Consider the following 19,963-nt stretch of genomic DNA (forward strand, 5'->3'; position numbering starts at 1 on the left):
TTTAAGAGGCAGTAGACAAAGAGCAGTGCATTCCTGAGCCAGATAGACCCACCCACACAAGGAAAGGGCATACATAGTTCAGCCCATGAAAACTGGACAACTAATAAAATGTATTTTGAAGAAAGCAATCCTTTGACTACCTGAAGGGAGGTTGTGGTGAGGTGGGAGTTGGCCTCTTCTCCCTGGTAACAGCAATAGGATGAGACAGAATGGCCTCAAGTTGCACCAGAGGAGATTCAGGTTGGATATTAGGAAAAAATCATTCTCTGAACTAAAGAGTAGTGAGGTATTAGAACAGGCTGCCCAGTAAAGTGGTGGAGCCACCACCATCCCTGGAGGTGTTCATGATGTGACACTGAGGGAGATGGCTAGCAGGCATGGTGAAGATGGGCTGATAGTTGGACTAAATGATTTTAGAGGTCTTCTCCAACTGTAATGATTCTACCATTCTATGAGCTGGTTGCATCCCACACGCACCTTCCTAGTGACTGAGGATAGTGCAGTGTAGGTGAGCATACACGAACACAATGTAGCCCATAACACTGACACATGGATTTCAAAACAACACACCTATTGCTATCAGTAACATCAGGATGCATGAAGGAAAAAAGCTATACAAAAATTATAGTAATATCTGAATCATCATCATTCTACTTTTAAATTCACATTAATTAATTTATTTTATTAAGTTCAAACTTCATTTCTTAAAACATTTCCTTGAAAAAAAAAAGGTTTTAAAGTTTAGTAAGATCTATCTGCATCCTAGTTTGTACTCTCTCCATCTGAAATATTTTCTATCCTTCATTTTATCACACAGTTCAGCTCAAATCCTGACTTCGGCTTTTTGTGGGCACACATACACACTGAGCTCAGACACATACACTTTCCTCTTATCTCTTGCTTTTCTGCAGCAGTACCTCATAGATTTGTTGAAGTATTTCCTCCAAGCACTTGTCCAACCTCTCTCTCAACCTATGTAGTACTTTAGCACCTATAAATATCCTTTACACAAGAAACCTAAACCATCTGTGAAGACCCACCTCTTGTTTGCTTTGAACTTTGTTCCTGCTTATTTCATTTAACAACACACAGAAGACATGTTTGTCCCTTTCTGGTATCCCACACTGGTCACAACCCTCTATAGACTCTGTCACATCTCCTATATCATCTCCCAGCTTCCTCGTCAATTCCTCATGAAGGAGCCATTCCCACTTTTGATATTCAGAAGCAAGGCTCAGGTATAACAGGTCAATGTATGCTATTCTTTGTCAATTAGTTTTTAGCTGCAGTTCGTTTTCTCTGGGGTCCCTCAACTATTCATGCTAATTTTCAGATAATCAAATTGAATGTCCTTGTCACAGTGATGACATTCACTGTTCACGGACAACTAATCCAGCTATGCAGAGATACCCCCAACTCCTCTCTAGTCTCCCAAGAAGCTGCAAAATCTTTGGTCTTTTCCTATCAGCATAGTAAAGATTTTACACAAAAAGAGAAAGTACAGAACATTTCAGAAGCTCTTGCTTGTCCTGAATCATGACTCCTCAGCTTAACAAGCACGAATAGCAAGCCATCATTCTGTGGGTTATTCCATTTTCCATTCTCATTTTTAACCATTGCATTTTGCTCCCACACAACTCCTGACATTACATTACTCTCTCAGCAAGGCCGTGGAAATACCTGCTTCACGTGGCCAGGACAGTATTGAGGTCTGTCAGCAGTGGGAGCCCTGTTCAAATAAAGAAAATAGGAAAGAACATTAAGTCTAGATGGTGAAAAATAAAGCCATATTAAAACCACACTGCAGACAACTTTTTTGAACTTTCTCAGACAGGGAAAGTAAACCAGTCTGTAGAAACGGAAAACAAAATAAATGCAAGAGAAATACACAGGAAAGTTAGAGCCAGAACAGAAATGTTAAATCAATGCTTTACATCTATTTTTACAGTGCAAAAGAATATGGAATTACTTGTTTTGGCACCCAGCCATACAGCCAGCTGGAAGAACTGAGAAATAGAAATGTCAGTATAAGAAATATAGGGCAAATAGATAAAACAAATAGTAATTATTCATGAAGTCCAGATGGTTTTCATTCCAGCCTTAAGGATCTCCGATACCAGTTCTTGAAGTAGGTAGGTGTGGCGTTTCCTACAACATGAGCAATCAGAGAAAAGGAAAGTGCTACCGTCTTCTGAAGAGTTATGGGAAGGTCTATGGAGCAGCTGTTTAATAATTCTGCTGCCTGTGGGAATCGAATCAGTTAAGATTATAACAGTGGAAAAAATAAAGTAGGCATCAGTGTCCTGATAAGAAGGATCAGAATGACCAAAAGAGGGAAGTCACAAACCTATTGGAGATCCTTGAAGGGATCGGTAAGGATATGGCCATGAGTGAACCTTGTTGGGGTTTCCAAAGTGAGCTTGTATAACACTAACAGCAAAGCTTTTTGTGAGAACTGGGTCCTGTTACGGATTAAGAATACGTTAAGAAATATGAAGTAAAAAGCATAAAAATGATCATTCTTCAACTTGTGGAGGAAACTACCACATGGATCCAGTGATAATATTTGTGTTCAGCACACTCATAAATTATGTGAAAGAGGTGATCTATATGATAAAGATCGCTGATGGTAATAATTCAGCACAGTAAAAGAATAAAATGGACTGATAAGAGTTGTGGGAAAAGGTTGAGCAGCTGGATGGTAAAATGGGCAGATTAGATTCAATGTAAATTCAATGTTGTTAAAGCACAGTCATCCATAGAGGGAAAAAACAACCTTAATTAACCATACATGCTAATGAGTTCTAAACTAGCTGTGTATGAATAAGAAACAAAAAAATCCAGAGCAACAGTGGATAGGTTTTTGAAAATAGCTCATTAGTGGTCAAAACAATGAGCAGATGATTAGTGAAGATTAAGAACAGAGAATAAAACATTAAGCACTTTTTCACAATAAATAGATACACATCTCAAACAAGGCATGCAGTTCTGATCACATCTAAAAAATGGATATAACAGAAAGACAAAGGTAAAGAGAAAATAAAAAAAAAAACAAACCAACACAACAGAACAAGGCTTTAGAGAATTACTTAGCGTGCTAAAAAGGGATATCAGGTCAGTACTCTACAAAACTCTGAGCAATTCAGAAAATCTGAATAGGAAATCTATTATTCTCCATTTTTCATAAAACAGAAGCTCAAGAGTATCCAAAGTATTGGTCAGGTTAAAAGATGTGGAAATAAAGTAATAACAATGAGGTGTTTGGAGTTCTTTAACTTACTTAAAAGAAAAAATAAGGCCTTTATATTGTTAAAGAGAGAAATGTAAGGCAATATTGGTCTCAGGGAGCCCATAATGTGTGGATTACCAGGAAGAAATGTCAGGCAGAGGAAGGATGACATTGTATTTGTCCAAAGTGGTTTGTCTATTCTTGGAAAGTGCGAGCAGAGCCAGATGGACCTGTGTGCAGACAGCATGGCTGTTTCTACACTCTTCAGTAATGATAATGAAGCAGTCCACCAAACCAGCAGGAACAAATTTGCACAAAATTGTAGAAGTCAGATGCAACTCAGCTTTACCAACATATAAACAAATTTACCTGAACTCTACCTTATCAGTACCTACTTACCCAGAGATTTATTTGCCAATATCATATTTTGGAGATGGTGTTCATTCTGAATACCTGACTTATCATGATTACTGTGGGTTCAAAATTATCCTTTTGCATTTCTATCTGCAACATGAATAGCAATAAACAAAAACACAATCAAGAGACATTCATATATAGAATACCTACAAGTTTGTTAGGAGTAGGATGCCAATAGCTTCATAAGCAACAACTGTGCTTTATCCTTCGTGATCTTCCTTTTCCTTCTGCACTCAGATCCTTTTTTCCATTTAATCAAATGGCACATATTAAGTTCTTTTGGAAAACCTGGCTAGTCTGAATTTGTTTTACTGACTAAAAGTATTCTCAGCTGAAAGTAATACATCGAAAATAAATGTGAGAGTAGGCAGTTTCCAAAAAGCTGGTGGAATACTACCACAGGAAAAGATACATAACTTTTTTTCAAAGGTAAGGAGTTTCTCTCTTCTATAATCTTCAACAACATTCTGAAAGATTATAGGCACAGACAACATGATAGTAATTACAGCATGGCAGTTGTTTATAAGATCCTTTGCATAATGGGATATCTCAGAAATGACCGCAAGGGTCAGAACAAACAGGAAGGCACCCTCATTCATATAAAGATGCAGATACTATTGTTCAATAAAGAATATAAATTTTAATTTGACTTAAAAGTCAAATCAATAAAAAGATGTAATTTAGCATACAAGTTGGAAGTTTTGGGTAAGGCATGATTCTGGACAGGTATGTTAAAATGTATTTGTTAAAAGAGTTGAATTGCTGATCTTAAGTGTTACAAAAAAGAAAGTAAGTCTTAAGATGAAAATTCTGAAATACATCATGTAGCACACGACTTTGCCCATGGGAATAACTTCAAATTAAGGCTTTAGTTATTTCAGCATTTGGTAATTTTCAGAAGTTATCTTTTGTGGTTATGACCCTGGAAAGCATAATGTTAATATAGCTGAGACATCTCAAGTTATATAAATAATAAATGGAAAGGATCCAAATCATTATACTGAAAAGCAGGGGAACATTTGCTTTAATGCATTACAGCCTGAGTTTCAAATAACATTTATGACAGTTTGCAAAATTTATTACCAAAGTAGTTATTTGCATTAACAGATTCCTGGATTTAATCATTCTCCAGTCTCCTGCCCTCTACATCCCAAATCTCCACTAATTTCAGCTGGAATGATTCATGGTTTCCCAAATGTCAGAGCATCAATTACAGACTTTTAACACTGTTTTTCAGGTACCTTACAATGACCACATTAGCCTCATTTCATTCTAGGAGTGTGGTACATCTTTCCCCTCCTTTAATTTTTGGATCGATCTGCTGAAACATACACAGCATGCAGGAACTATTTACTGCTTGGGATTCATAGGAATAGTTTATAATGATTGTGGTGACTAAGGCATTTCTTCTGAAGCAGCCAAATTTACTAAGCGTTAATGCATTTCGTGACAATGCATAATATAGAACAGTATATTGCTAAGCTGCGGGCCACAAAAAAATCAGGTTCTTAGATTAACTGGGCCATGGGTAGGAAAAAAAAAAGCAGAAAAACTCAAAGAAGGATATAGGTGAGATGAGCTTAAATACAAGACAATAGCTGGTTTCATGCCAAGAGCACAAAATGAGGGGAGAATAACATTGTTGACTGAAGGACATCAAATCAGGGTTCAGGGAAGCTTTGCACTAATCCTGTGTTGTAATGACAGCTTAAAATTTTGGTACTTTGATGAGTTCCGAGATTGACTTAAACCTCTTTAATTTGGCTTGCTGGTATTTAATCTTTTAACTTTGCATTCTTAATCAAAACTCAAAGCAGATCTTTAATCTTGTATGTATAAAATGGAAGATTAGAGGCCCCTGACCTGTCTCTCGTAGACAGCTGTTTGCTTCCCCTTCTTCTCCTCACAAGCAAGCAAGAGCCATTTCAAACCTGGGGGAAGGTCCTGGGAAAATCAGAAAGGACATAAACACCCTCTGACTAAGAAAAATTTGAGCCCTCTCTCAGTGAAAAAATCAAAGCTCATCAGAGCCCCTCCATGTTTACTAATGCACAACACACAAAACAAATGCTTTGTGCAAAGATAAGTTTTTATGCCAACAAAATATATTTTTACAAGTGTCTGTCTGTTTTTACTGCAAATGCTTTGGGGAAGCAATAGCTGTTTTTTTGTGTTTTCTTTTTTTTTCTCAGCATTTGAAGGAAAGCTCAGTGGAGTGAGCCATAGTGCCTTAAACAGCTACAGGGACCTGGTGATAGGGAGGCAGGGTTGCCAACAGAGTCAGCAGACTCTCAGCACCCTCCACAATGCTTTGCAACACCTCTCTTCCTCCTTCAGAGGTGTTTCTGGCCGTTGGGATTGCCTGCACAGCCTCCAGTGTCAAAGCATTGAAGAAACGATTTTGTGAGACTTGGTGCTTTCCATCTCCATGCAGAAAATACCACTGAACTACAAAAAGTGGACTCACGTCCTTGGGGCACTGGGCTAGCACCCAGGAGGCCAGGCTGCTTTCCTTGCAACTGAACCTGTAATTCATCTCACCTCGCCACCGCAAGACAGGCCCACTCTGGGGTCTTGTCTCAGACTTGGCAGGAGGAAAAGAATCATTAGAGTATGGATGATTTAATTAGTTCAAAAGCAAGTGCATACTGAGCATTGCTAATTGCATGGGAGATCCGGGACAGGAGGGAAAGTCACCTCTTCTTCTGTGAACTTCATTTATTCCTCCTGTGCTGAGTTCCCAGTCTTATACAAAAGCCTCCAGACGTCTGAGCTGCCTGACAAAACAGTAGTTGGTTTTCTCCTCACGTAGCTGAGCTGGAAACATTTAATGTCATGAAAATCTTCATCAGCCATACCAGGAGAACGACAATCTTGATTTCACAATTCATTTTAAAATCCTCGCACTTTCCGCCATCATTCTGGAAGTGCTTTATTTTACATCATTCTTAGCGATGGTTATCCTGGTTTATCAGTTCCTGAATTATTCAAATTACTTAAAGGGAGAAAAAGTCTAAGGAAAATTAATTTCCTGAAGTTTAGGAAGAGTTTTGAACCATCTTCAACTTATTTTGATGTTAGAGAGTTAACGATTACGCTGTTCTTAATCTGGATTCTTTTTCTTAAAGAGTACATACAGCTCTATAGAGCAACAACAACAAAAAAGTATTTGGAGTTACTTAAAGGAAGGGGAAAGTTCAAAGGGAAGAAGGCATTTTTTATGAGAGCAGCAAAAATACAGACTAGGAAAGGATTACTCAGTGAGTAAAGAGTGCATCTTGGGTAGCATTATGATTTTTATGCTTACAAGTGCACTGCATAAAGTATATTCTCATAATCCAAGGATTAAGACAAGATCATCTTCCCTGCCTTGGGAAGATAGCTCAAGATTAAGAAACTTCTTAGAATCAACACTGACCAAGAGAGGTAAGACCTTTCTTCACCTTCTCTAGAAAATGCACTCCACTTCATAATCTCCAAACTGAGCAGGAGGTCTACTACTGTCACTAAGAAAGGAAGAATCTCTCTTGCAGCTGCTGCTGTCCTGTAACTCTTTGTCTGTCTAAAGAGCAAGAAAATCTGGTGTGAATAAAAAGGAAACTCTTCAATCCTCAAGTTTACCACTGGAACACAAAAGGAATTCAGTGAAATAGAAACTGGTCATTTAGCACTGTAGAAGTTACAATTGCTGTTTGACTATGTGAGAAATGAAGAAGTTGAAGTGTTCTGTAAATACTCAGAAGTGATTCCACATCCTCCTTTTGATTTGTGACAGCATCACCAGTGAAGTCAGTAAATCACCAGGTGACCAGACAGTCATGTTGGACTAAACAGCAGCCAGTATAATGTGTATTTATTAGCTGCTTAGACGCTGCTACTGTTCTACTTATTTTTCCCACTGAATTCACATGAACCATACAGCATACTTCTACATCACCAGGTGCACTCTTTCAGGGATCTTGTTTTGCTAAGTAGATACCTTTGCAAAGGGAGGAACATGTGAGTAACCAGGTTTTCCTCTTGACTGCAAATCAAATAACTCCTTGAATTAGGCGTTAGGTAATATTTACAGTTAGCCTGAAGAATTGAACTCATTCATTTCAGACAACTTCATGAGTTTTCCTTATCTCCATTTGTTTCTTATCTGAAAGCCTGTGTTGAAACAGATCAAATTGTCATCATTTGCTGGGTTTCCTTTTATTTATTTACTTATTTATTTATTTTTGTGTATGTGTGTATTTTTGCCTCTTCCTCCGTACAGCTTTATACATAGCTAGCACTGAGCAGGAAGAGGTCAAGAACACAGAACTGTGGGATTGCTCCCCACTGTCTTACTATGCTCCAATTCAGTCAAATATATTGTAGGTAAGAATGGTAAGGAAACTTACCAAATTCAAACTTAGAGCTTCAGCACAGCTTCCAGACCCAGACGACAATCTTTAAGGTACACTGGGCTTGAGAACATTATCTGGACACTAGGCAGTTTTAGCTGCTCAATCAGCTTGCTTCTAAGACATGCAACAAGGCTAACATTTCATCTTTCTGCAATACTGTTAAAATTAACTTACAAACATTTAAAATGTATATAATAATATATAAATATATATTATACATAGTATAAAAATTATTTTGGATTAACTTGCTGTCCAAAATCCACAACTAGAGCAAGACTCGTTAACGATTTAATTCAAAATAGATTTGAGGAACATTGCAGAATTTAAACCAGGAAATATAATCTCTCTTCACAAGTAGGTTTTCTCATCATTTCACATTGCCAAGGTATTTCGCAGTACTAGTTGCTATTGTGAATAAAGCTTTAACTAAAAATAATACCATCCTATGATTTTTCAGATTTTTTTTTGATCTTCATGCCTGCACTGAGGACTTGAGGACTGTGGGTGACCAGAAGCTCAGCACGTTCCATTCACCTCATACAACTAACACAGATGTCTGTGTGCTGTTTGGACATACCTGGCAAACCCATTTGGTCTGGATGGTTGCTAAGGCTTTCGGTATCAACATATGAAGTTGCCTCTCCATGGCTTTCCATTTTAATGTCTAGCTGGTGCTTTGAATGATGACCCTTATGGTTCCCTTCCAGCTCAGGAACTTCTATGATTCTAAACATATATTTTTAGGCAACCAAATCCTTCTACCAGTGTCAGTGACAGCAGTAGCAAAATTAACCACGATTACAGGTGCTTTACCTTGGAGTTTAGTAGAAATCTAGCCAAATAGGAATATTTCTGTGTAGCAATGAAACAATCTGTTGCAATTACTGTTACCCTATTTGGCCCCATTCCTCTGAATTTCTTCACTCTTGGAAGAACACAGGTCTTGAAAGCACATCCACTGAGCTTTTTAAGATATCCTGAATGAGGTGAGGCTATCTCAACAACAGTAATCCTTGCCAGCTAGCAAGATACTTCATTTTGCCTTAATACTCATCTTGTAACATATCCTTCTCATAAGGCACATTTTTGTGCCCTCCTGACAGATTTGCTACTGTTGCAGATACCTTATGCCATTCAGCCATGAGAGGCTCCAGCCTCTAAGCACAGCTGAAGACACTTCCTGACATCGAGACTTCCATGCTGGCATCCTTCTACAGAATAGAAGCCCAAACCCACACTCTATGTGCCCTGGTGGACCAGATGAGAGGCTGTGTCCCTCTTCAATGTGGTGGAGTTGGACTAGATGGCTCTCAGAGGTCCCTTCCAATTCTCAGGATTCTATCATTCTATGATGGTGTGACAACAGCTCTGTGCCGTTACAGAGCAGATCTGGCTTCAATGTGAAAATGGACTAAGAAATTGCCTATGAATTTTGGCCACAGCAATCAGGGCTGAATTCCCTAATTCAGACCTCATCCCTGTCACAAAGCAGGTGAAGTCTGGGTTACGTACGGAAAGAAGCTTCAGCTCTCAAGCTATGCAGGCAATTTGCTGTCATAATAGTTACACATTTAGATCCCTGACTGTTCAGGGCTAATGCTGAACGTAGTAGGAGTGAAGATACGTAACACAAAGGCACTTGTTTTGATGAGCACCACTTCTGTAACAATATGGGCTTACCATACTCAGTCTCATTTACAGTTTAGGGTTACAATCATAAAAAAATCTACAATGAGTAAGCCATCGTTCAAAGCTGTGTGGGAGGAGTCATGACTCATCTTACAAGACATTTTCATGTGCTTTACTTCCCTATACAAAAAGCACAAAATAGCTTTTAAAAGTGGACAGAAATTAGCAGCTGGAAAAAAAAAAGAGAAAAATATCAGCAAAAGCACAAAGCTTAAGTCTTGCACCATAGTTTTATGATACATAAAATACCTCAACTGTAAATCATGTTCCAACCCACAAATCACATTCAAGTGAGCAGTGAGAAAGGAACAGTCTTGGGTCCTACCGTTTCATGGACCTGGCTGTTGATGTGGCATAGTGGTTCTGCAGAACACATTGAGTTACAATTCCTCTGCTGTATGACCGGTCACAGAGTGGGAGGAAGGGAAAGGCAAGGACAGCATTATTAAGAGCAGAAAGCCCACACAAAGGACTTTCTTCCTTCATTAGCTAGCTAACGACATGGAAGCAAGGTCTGTGGTCGAGCTGACTGACAGAAGTCAGCAATTCTGAGCACACAGGATGGTGTGGTGCAAACACCAAATTTATCCATCAGCACTGCTCAGACTGATTTGACATTTAAAGGGAAAGTAAAAGCCACCATTGGCTATGAATAGATTGTCTTTTCAAGTATTTTTTCAAGCATTCATAAATGTTTTAGCTAAAGTGACCGCAGCTCTTGTTTCTGCAAGTTGTTTCGCAGTGGTGGAACACAATCCAAACTGTTTTGAGATAGAAACTTGGAATACATAATGATGATGCATTTGGCACCAACATGGCTATTTTCAAGCCTGTAGAACATGGCTACGAAGAACAATTCCTACAGTGCGATGCCTCATGCGACTGCACAGGAAATCGTGTTTCTCTGAGGCATTTCCATGAGAAGAATTTGCACATCAAGAAGTTGTAGCACCAAAATGCCAACCCCAAACAGGAGCTGTTGGATTGCTAAGCCTCAGACTCAAATCACAGCTCCTTTGGGAAACAAACCAAAACACATCACAACACACAGCAGCTGGCTTCTTGATGTAAGCTTTTTCATTGATAGCTTCCCTAAATTAGCGAGCCTCAAACTAACCCACAGCCACAAGAACAGCTCCAAAAAGTGTTGGAACAATTGCATGGCAAGTGCCTTCATTGCAGCACTGACTCTTCCTCCCCTCCATTTATTTTTCTCCCTTTAAGAGCTCCATAACATAACACCACCAAAGAACATTTCTAGGATAAGATACCAGATCTTCCATTCAACAGAAGAGGAAAAGAGTAAAGAAGGATAAACACTATATTGCATTTTATTGCTTGGTTGCACTGAGGTTTCATTGTAAATCTCTGTTTTCAGAGTTTTATAGTTCAGTGTTAAAAACACTGTGCTGAAACAACGATTTGATTTTAAGATGAAGCATAAGTAACTTTTGACAGCTCAGATAAAGGATTTAAGCTATTTGTGAGACTGGAATTATGCACAATTTTTTCTATTACTAAGAAAAAACGTGTGAAATATCTGATTATTTTTTTTAAATAACTAAAGTAATAGCTTTAAAAAAGAGATTTTACTTCTATGATATTTGCATTAGATTTTAATATTTGCATTTGAATACACCAGTATACTGTACCAATGAAAAGCTGTTTTCCAGTTTAGCTGGTCATTCGTCAAGCATATTAACACCCCTAAAAACACTCTTAAAGCTGGCTCTATAGGAGGAATTATATAACAATTCTATTATACTTCACTATTATGGTAGAAAATTTTGCCATATACACATGAACAAACTTTGTGGTTTTTTTTCTTTGTTTGTTTGGTTTTTTTAATCTGATGGGAGAAAAAGGCAATAGGACAAGTTACTGCTAGGATCAGTATGTTACCAAGTTTACAGAATCATAGGATTGTTTGAGTTGGAAAGGACCCTGAAAGGCCATGTGGACCAACCCCCTGCAGTGAGCAGGGACACCCACAGCTGCATCAGGTGCTCGGAGCCCCATCCAACCTGACCTTGAATGGGGCATCCACCACATCTCTGGACAAGGTGTTTCAGCGTTTTATCTACACCTGCAATTAAGAACTACACAGAGTTTTAGTCTTTCCCAGAAATTCCATTTTATAACTTCATTCTTCCGCAACATATATCCTGAAGATTGATTTGGCAACCTCTGACATCAGTGCGTGTTGAAAGTACTGAAGTTTCCCAGCAGACAAATTAAACACAGACATGTGCTTTATCTCAGCTGATTCTTTCTCCTTCGCCCTGCTTCGTGGGCAATGTGCTAGATGGCATCAGCTGGGCAATGCAGTCAGTGCATCAGACCACAGACTGGTGATGCTTTCAGAGCCAGTTTGAGAGCTGTCATATGACTTGAAAGCAGTAGCTTCCTTTTTAGACCATAATCTAGTTCTGTCCCTATTTACATTTGAAAGGCCTCATGCTAGCACTTAATTTGAAGACCTTCTCTTTTTTAGAAGTTGAGTAAATTAATTGGACTAATAGCAGTAATAATTAATAACACTAGAAAGGTGCTAATGCGCTGTTAGCTGAGACCCCAAGGCGAACTTCAATGTGCTCTCCAACTTGATTATATTCACAAAGTGGGAAGCCTCAGGAAATGTTTTGTTCATTAGTTCCCCTGTTCTCATTTCTCTCTTGAATTCACATCCAGGAGATACGATACACTCGAGGTATGAAAAGATGAAAGCAAAATAGATGCTTCTGAAATTCACATTTGAATACAACATCGGTAAGCAGCAGAATGCATTCACATCACTGATCTGCTGAAATTGCACAAGTATTAAGCAATTTGCAGGATGAATTGCTAGATACTGAGATTCATATTCTAAATGGCTTTTTAAAACCACCTAATTTCACTCTGCCACTAGCTCATTTTTGTTTTGCTTTCTTTCTAACCAACAAACGTGTCCTCACTTTGGCGCAGCCAGAGATAAAGGCAGTATGTAGTGTTGTGCTGCCATCTATAGTTTAGAAACAAAAACAGATCACGCCAAATTAGAAAATAAAGCCACTGGGTAAGAAGCACTTTCAAAATGGAAATCATCTCGGGCTTCTCAGAGGTGATCAAGATGCACATGCACATCTATGTGTTTCTGTTCTCACACTACTAAGGCCTGTGGAGAAGGTCTGGGGACCTTACTGAAAGCATCATGTAAGCTCGTTAAGGAATCCTACCTTGGATTGGGTTTAAGTATGCAACAGTACATCACTCTGAAAAACCGCTTCTATTCAGCTGCATGAGACACAGATTTGAGAATCTTAATTAGAGATGCAATACCACCTGCTGGTTCTTCCTTTCATTAGCAGCATGAGAAAAGGAAGTTCTAGAAAAAAAAAAAAAGTTCCCATTACTTGGGCACTAAGGATTTTCTGTTCTCAAGGTGACTCTTCATAAAATTACAGGATTTGCAAGAAGATAATTTTTTTTTGCTAGTACTTGAACGTTTAATATATTTCAATGAGAACAAAATAAGAAACTCACTTTCCCGTTACAAGAATAATGGAGAACTCCTCAGTGTGGAAATCCTATGTATTACCAAATTTTCCCCTAAAATCTGACACTTCCTGGATCTACTGGCCCCCCAAAAAACCAATCAGAATAATCTACCAGTCTGTAAGATGCATAAAAAGATGGAAGTTCCACATGAGTGGCAGTGCTCAGATGTTTCTCATGGATGGAAAGGGGACAGAAAACTCTACCTACACACATAGAAAACTTGCATCTGATGGTAACTGTAGTTCTAGCCCATCTAAAACCAAACTTGAAACTCCTACTGACCTTCACAAACACAACCTAAACAGCCTCAGGGCCTCCTAGTCAATACTGACCACACACAACAGTTTGTTCTGCTTGACATTCCCAGAATGAAGAATTTTCTCAGTCATCCCACACCTCCACTTCCTCTTAGAAGAACTTTTTTTTGCTCTTTTAGAACACTTAACCACGTTTTCTACAGCATTCTTGGTAAGCTACACTGTATACAGAATGACCACCACTACGAGTGCTTTTATTTCTACTTCTCCTTGAAACAGGGGAGAAGGGATGGAGCTTTCCATAACACACCTTCTCAAAAGGAGAAAAATATTAGGTTCTAACACATGCTCCTGTGAAGTTTTACCCTGAATCTTTCCACACAACAGGAAAATAAGGTTTATAAACAAAACTGCAATGACGTAGAAAACTATTTCCCAGCCACAGATGCCATTAACCTGGGCCTTCATACCCCACCATTCCCAGAAATGTTTGTTTAAGCACCCTGCTTATTTCTGAAGCTTCAAGCAGAAATGAACACTGTTTTCCCTGCCCCGTCCCAGTTGCCTAAAGGTGGAAAGAAAATCCGTTGCTCTGTTAGGGAAACTAAAGACTAAAAATGGTGTAGTGTGCTTAAATGTAAGACATCTAAGTGCATAACACATACTTCAAGACTAGACTGTCAATTTTACTTCAGTGGTTCATTTCCCCTTTTTTCCCTCTAGAAATTTCTCCAGAGAACATTTAACTGAAAGCCAGCCGTAACGTAGTGGAATTAAAACAGACATGCTTTTGAATCTCAACTGTGCGTTTCTGGGGCTCGTTCTTCTGAGGAACAAAAATGAAAAATAGGAAATCAATAACCAAACATGGTAATAGCCAACAGCCACAAAGGTCCAGCTTCCCCCTCTGTGCCAAAAAAAGGGCGGAACTCATTCTGTGCAGATCAACTCTTTTGTTCACACTGAATCCTTTGTCAGAATGCTGATCAAATTTGTTAAAGAAACAAACAAACAAACCCAAACTGCTATAATTAGAGCGGGCACAGTCATCTTTTTTCCATAAGAAAAATAATGGCTATTGCAAACAACTTCCTTGCTAAGTTTCACTTAGCCCTGTCACGGTCAGATGAAAACCAAAGTCCTCACACATAAAAAAAGTGCCATTTGTCAGCGGTTCCTCATTTCTTGCCTCCTAAAAAAAGATCTGGAGGCAGAACTAAGTGTACAGTACAGTTCTCTGTCATACTCACCCTTTTTAGCCTTGGTTGCAGTTGTTTCCTGCTGAACATTAAGAGGTTTAAACATATCGTTCTCATATGGAGATTTGTTTCCTCCAAGAGGAACCACAGTAACATCCTTGTAAAAGCCAACATCTTGACTCCTACAGTCAAGAAACACACAAGGCCTGGGGCCCCCAGCACAAGGAAGATGTAGAGCTCTTGGAACTGGTCCTGTGAGGAAAGGTTGGGGGAACTGGGCTTGTTTAGCTTGGAGAAGACAAGGCTCTGGGGGGACCTCACTGTGGCCTTCCAGTACTTGAAGGGAGTGTATAAAAAGGAGGGGGAACGACTGTTTACACAGGTTGATAGCGACAGAATAAGGGGGAACGGTTTTAAACTAAGACAGGAGATTTAGGTTAGATGTTAGGAGGAAGTTTTTCCACTCAAGAGAGTGGTGATGCGCTGGAGCAAGTCGCCCAGAGGGGTTGTGGCTGCCCCATCCCTGGAGGCATTCAAGGCAAGGCTGGATGTGGCTCTGTGCAGCCTGCTCTGCCCACAGCAGGGGGATTGAAACTAGATGATCTTTGGGGTCCTTTACAACCCAGAACATTCTATGCTTCTATGAACTTAAGTCCAAGTGATTATGAATTTCAACAACTCTTCTCCAGAAAAAGCAGCTATGGCCCTACCAATTAAAAACAGCTTACAATCACCACACCTTCCTGCCTTCTCCCCAACCATGACAGCTTTCACTTTTATTAAAACACCTGCAATAGGATGAAGCAACTTCACCATTAAACATTCTCGCTGCGTAAGATTTGTACAAAAAAAGGAAAAGCCTTTGTAGAAAGGATAGTGGTTTTTATTGTAGTCTTAGAAAATACTGAATTATGAAAGATACAAAATCAACTGTTGTAATTATCTGTTTATTTTACAATCTGTATGCCATCATACTCTTATGGCTTTAAGATATCTGCCCAAAGTACTTTAAAACATGCTTTAACAAAGTATTTTACAATGTCAAAATTGAGTATTTCTTTACTGAAAAAACAAACAACAAACTCCAAAACATTTACCTGAGAATCAGTATCAGAAAACTGTCATTCATTTTTAACTTTTGCAAGTTGATGGTATAGCCTATAGGAGTCAACATGCAACTTGTGTGTCTAGTGTATTAAATAAATATTTTACAAATTTTGATACAGCTGGTTAGGCAAAAGCCTGCCCTTAAACTTCATTGTGTTCATCCTAGGATTAAATACATGACATTAAATTTATCATGACCCCATGTGAAATAACAGCCATTACTTCTGCACTGGAAGCCCCGCAATGTTTGCTAGATGGAATTCAGACGTGGCTGATCAGACTGGACTGTGGCAATGGAGCACAGCTCTTTCTGGTGGATGTATCTTCTGGGCCTTGGCCATCACAGACCTTGTTTCATCCACAGCCAGGTGAATCGAGGGTTAGGCCACTGGGTACATTTGGGTTCCCAGACAGTTATTCCCTACATATACAATCAATCAATCCGTAACAAATATATCTAACCCAAGAAACCCCATTTTAAAGTACAAGTATCATAGGATAATGCTTTAATGTCATTACCCTTGTCATTTAAGAATATCACCAACTCCAAAAAATGATGTTACATATGGACAGTAGAAGGTTGGGGACTTTGTTTATAATATTACTTAAAAAGCAAACCAACAAGACAGACACAATATATTGCCATTGATGGCAGCACATGAGGGAGGCAGTATTAAATTAATCAGAGAGAAACAGGTGCTGGAGAACACACAGAGCTTCATGAGCAATGCACATACAGGATCAATGTACATAAATGCTGTTCATTTAAAAGAATCTCAATTCAATTATCTGAGTATTTCCAAAGTAAAAGTTTCACGATGCCCACAATAAAGTATTTATTTCTGAATTTCAATCACTGCAAGCACTGTGATTTATACAAGCTATGCTCCATTATATATCATTACTTTAAAGGGAAAATATATGTTAACGAAAATCCAAGGATATAAACTAGAGATTTGAATTAACCTTCAGTCCCACAGGTGAGGTAGTGTAGTCACTTGTATCAGGTGCTGGTTATGAGAAGTACTGCTGAAATCCATCAATTTTAATTCTTGTTTTAAATAAGTGGCCTGATAGTCTTAACGTATTTATTAATGCTACGTTACCTAGTCAGAGGAAAAAAAAAAACTTTGCCAAGAAGTTTCTTTGACAAGTTTTGTCTCACTGCAAGATAAAACTGCAAAGCAGTATTTACAACAGTTCTTTGCTCTAGCTGCTGCCTACTATACATGCACATGAAGACACAAACAGCTAATACACATTCTGAGGTAGGAAATGAAGAATTCCACTGGCTTGTAAAAGATTCTTCATGTTTTGTAAACCAGCAAAACGAAAGTTTTCTGTGGTGAGGTTCAATACTTAGTTCTGGTGTGAGAATAACATTTAAGTAACAAAGAATCATCAGTATACAGTATGTATATACTTCCATGTAAAAATCTTAAATAAAAAATGGGATTACTTGATGCTTCTTTTGTCTCAGCGGCTGAATTTCTCCTTCACACAGTAAAAGTCATCTTTACAGCTCTTTTCTCTGTTTCACTTTCCATACATTTATACTTTCAAAACAAAAGCCATTGAAAATGCACTACAGGTTTAGCCATAAATGTATTCTGAAGATTAAAATTCTGAAATAGATCTTTACTGGTCCCAGTGATCCGAGAAGAAAACCAGAGGATTACTTAAAATGCAACGAGGCACTCAGGTTATGGAGTATTTGTGCCTGATTACCTTAATGAAAATGATAACTGTCCTTAATCTTTCACAACACTTTGATTCCAATTCATCACAAATAGCAGTAAGCTCAACAGGTTGCTAGGACAGAAAGTCACTGTACATCAAGCAATTTTAACAAGCACCTGGGATTCAGATGCCAGAGGATCCAATGCATGCTGTAAAAACAATGATTTTTTTACCAAATTTCTGCTTTTTATAGAGTGTTGTTATTTCTCACACAAAAACCAGAGAAGAGAGCAGTATGCTGCAGCACCTTTGCTTTTCCAGTCATCTTAACTACACATGGGAGAGCTAAGACAAATATTCAACAAAAGCTGGCTCTGGTACAGGGATGGAAACAGCAGGAAGCAATGAGTTGTTCTAGAGAGCATTTGCCAGAATCTCCTCAAACTGGCATGTTATCTTAACTCATCTATAAAATAAACATTTACAGAGCTATATATGCTTCCTCAGGTTCACCTGACAGAAGGGAAAAAAAAAGATCTGAAAGAGAAAAGCACTCCATGTATAGAAGTCATTATGATAAACATCTGTCGGGAGCATTTGAGATGTAGAGTGGCATCAGGTACTGTGGCATAAACCAGAGTGAAGGCTACTTATATCTGAATGGAAACTTCCTCAGGAATCAAAATCTGAGCACAAAGTTTATACTTCCAAACAACTTACTTGAACATTCCTTGCCATCACCATGCAGAAAAAGCTCCAAGGCTGACACACACGAGTTAGACTCTAGAACTACACAGAGCGAGCCCAAGCCTGACAATAACGGCTGTGTAATTCTCCACACGGTTTTAAAAAGTATTCATCTTTCACTTAGTAAATTTCACTTCGTGATAATGCTCAATTTTAAACTGCAACGTTGAGAAGCCGGCAATGGGAAAAGGAGAGATTTACTCATCTGTAGTGCATTTATCAGTCATTTGCTGACAGAAGTCTGTGATGGCACCGCTCTGTCCACATTGTTCTGCAAGTGAAGTTTTCTCCAATGTTCTTACAGAACCTGGATGCAGTTCTTGTCCTTGATCATATGTTGCATCACACACACCTTTCACACACTGGTAACAGGAACTCTGCTCCTTTGTAGGCGCAGCACTCGAAAGACCATCTACTAACTCTGCAGTTGTTGGTGTCACGAGCTCACTCTCAGATGGAGCTGTTCGTTCTCTCTCAGGGAATAAGAATGAAAGTGGACAATCTGAGGAAGAATATTTCGCAAGTATTTGTATTTGCTCGTGACTTAAGGCTGCTTCCTTACACACCTGCTGGCAAAGACCGGTCAGATTCTGCTTTGTCTCACCCAGAGTTGACAAAATGAGGTTTCTCTCCTTCAGCAAGTTTTCCTTTTCATTTTGCTGCAAAAATAAAAATATCTTTAGTTACATTTTAACCAGGCTGCAAATAATATAGTCTGCTGAAACAGAAGGAATTCAGCACTGTGAAGATAGCAGCAGCAGAGCCAAATAATTAAAAGAAAAACTCTATATCAAAATGTCAGCTCAGCTATCTGAAGGTATTTTTTCAGCCATAAAACTTTTTCAAGACTACTGCTGACAGCCAAAATAATGAGATTTACTTAAAACTTAGCTCCACTCACTGTAAATATTCCCAAAACACTAACTCTATAGGATAACACATCTGAACTGCTACCACTAGGTCAAGTAAACATTAAAACAACTCGGTTTCCATAGAGATTTAAATCCAAATACTGGAAACCAGGCATCACGTTTCTAGTATTGATACCTCTGCTTGATGAAAAATTCCCAAGAAGTGCTGTAGAACAGACAAAGAAAACATCTGATTGCCATTCTTTAACTTTTCTTTGATTTAGAAGCACATGCTAAAGTTGTATTTTCTCAGGAAATGCAGCAATTGAGTTTACCTCAGTGCACTGATTAAAACACTACAACCTAAAGAATTTATAGTGATAGATGATTGACAGAATAGCAAATTCAAGAGATAAGAACTGTGGTGCCAACAGGCAGGTAATCTCTAAGAGCAAGGGAACGTAGGCTGAAATGCTCAAGTTCCATTTAGACAAACATGCTTAAGAATGGTAGATACTTCTCAGATATAAAAATGCTCTGAACAGCTACATTTCAAGCACGGGGCAGCAAAAAATTCAGCAGTGAACATCAAATGGTAAAAAAAAAAAAAAGTATAATTTGTTAAAAGTTAGCCTGTATTTTACTGCAAAGTCAGATTTCTGAGACCAGAAGGTACCAAGAACACAGCTGGTTGAGAATGCAAGGACAAAAAAAAAAGAGGTTGTCTAACAACAGAAATAAGCAATGACTAGAGAAGAAACAAATAAGGGAAAACAGCAGGAAACAAACAAGCTCATAAAAAAGCAGTTGAAAGAAGAAAGAAAATACACCAAGTTTGACAGACAACCGCAAAAGG

At 38.6% G+C, this 19,963-nt stretch overlaps 1 protein-coding gene across 5 annotated transcripts in view; it reads right to left on the bottom strand.

Moving 5' to 3' along the window:
* Positions 1-19,963, bottom strand: part of BACH1 (BTB domain and CNC homolog 1) — a 506,041-nt gene that overhangs the window by 463,873 nt on the left and 22,205 nt on the right. For 3 of the 5 annotated variants that reach the window (XM_065741804.1, XM_065741805.1, XM_065741806.1), the window contains exon 5: positions 18,101-18,915. In XM_065741804.1, the coding sequence (XP_065597876.1) occupies positions 18,454-18,915 (462 nt within the window). In that variant the 3' untranslated portion in view covers positions 18,101-18,453. Of the gene's footprint in view, positions 1-13,525; positions 13,538-18,100; positions 18,916-19,963 lie in introns of those variants that run through there. The other 2 variants (XR_010622515.1, XR_010622516.1) reach the window with 2 other exon arrangements.

This window comes from Cyrtonyx montezumae, unplaced genomic scaffold (assembly GCF_038088225.1).
Source record: "Cyrtonyx montezumae isolate F1298 unplaced genomic scaffold, pur_monq_1.0 scaffold_3, whole genome shotgun sequence".
NCBI classification, from domain to species: domain Eukaryota; kingdom Metazoa; phylum Chordata; class Aves; order Galliformes; family Odontophoridae; genus Cyrtonyx; species Cyrtonyx montezumae.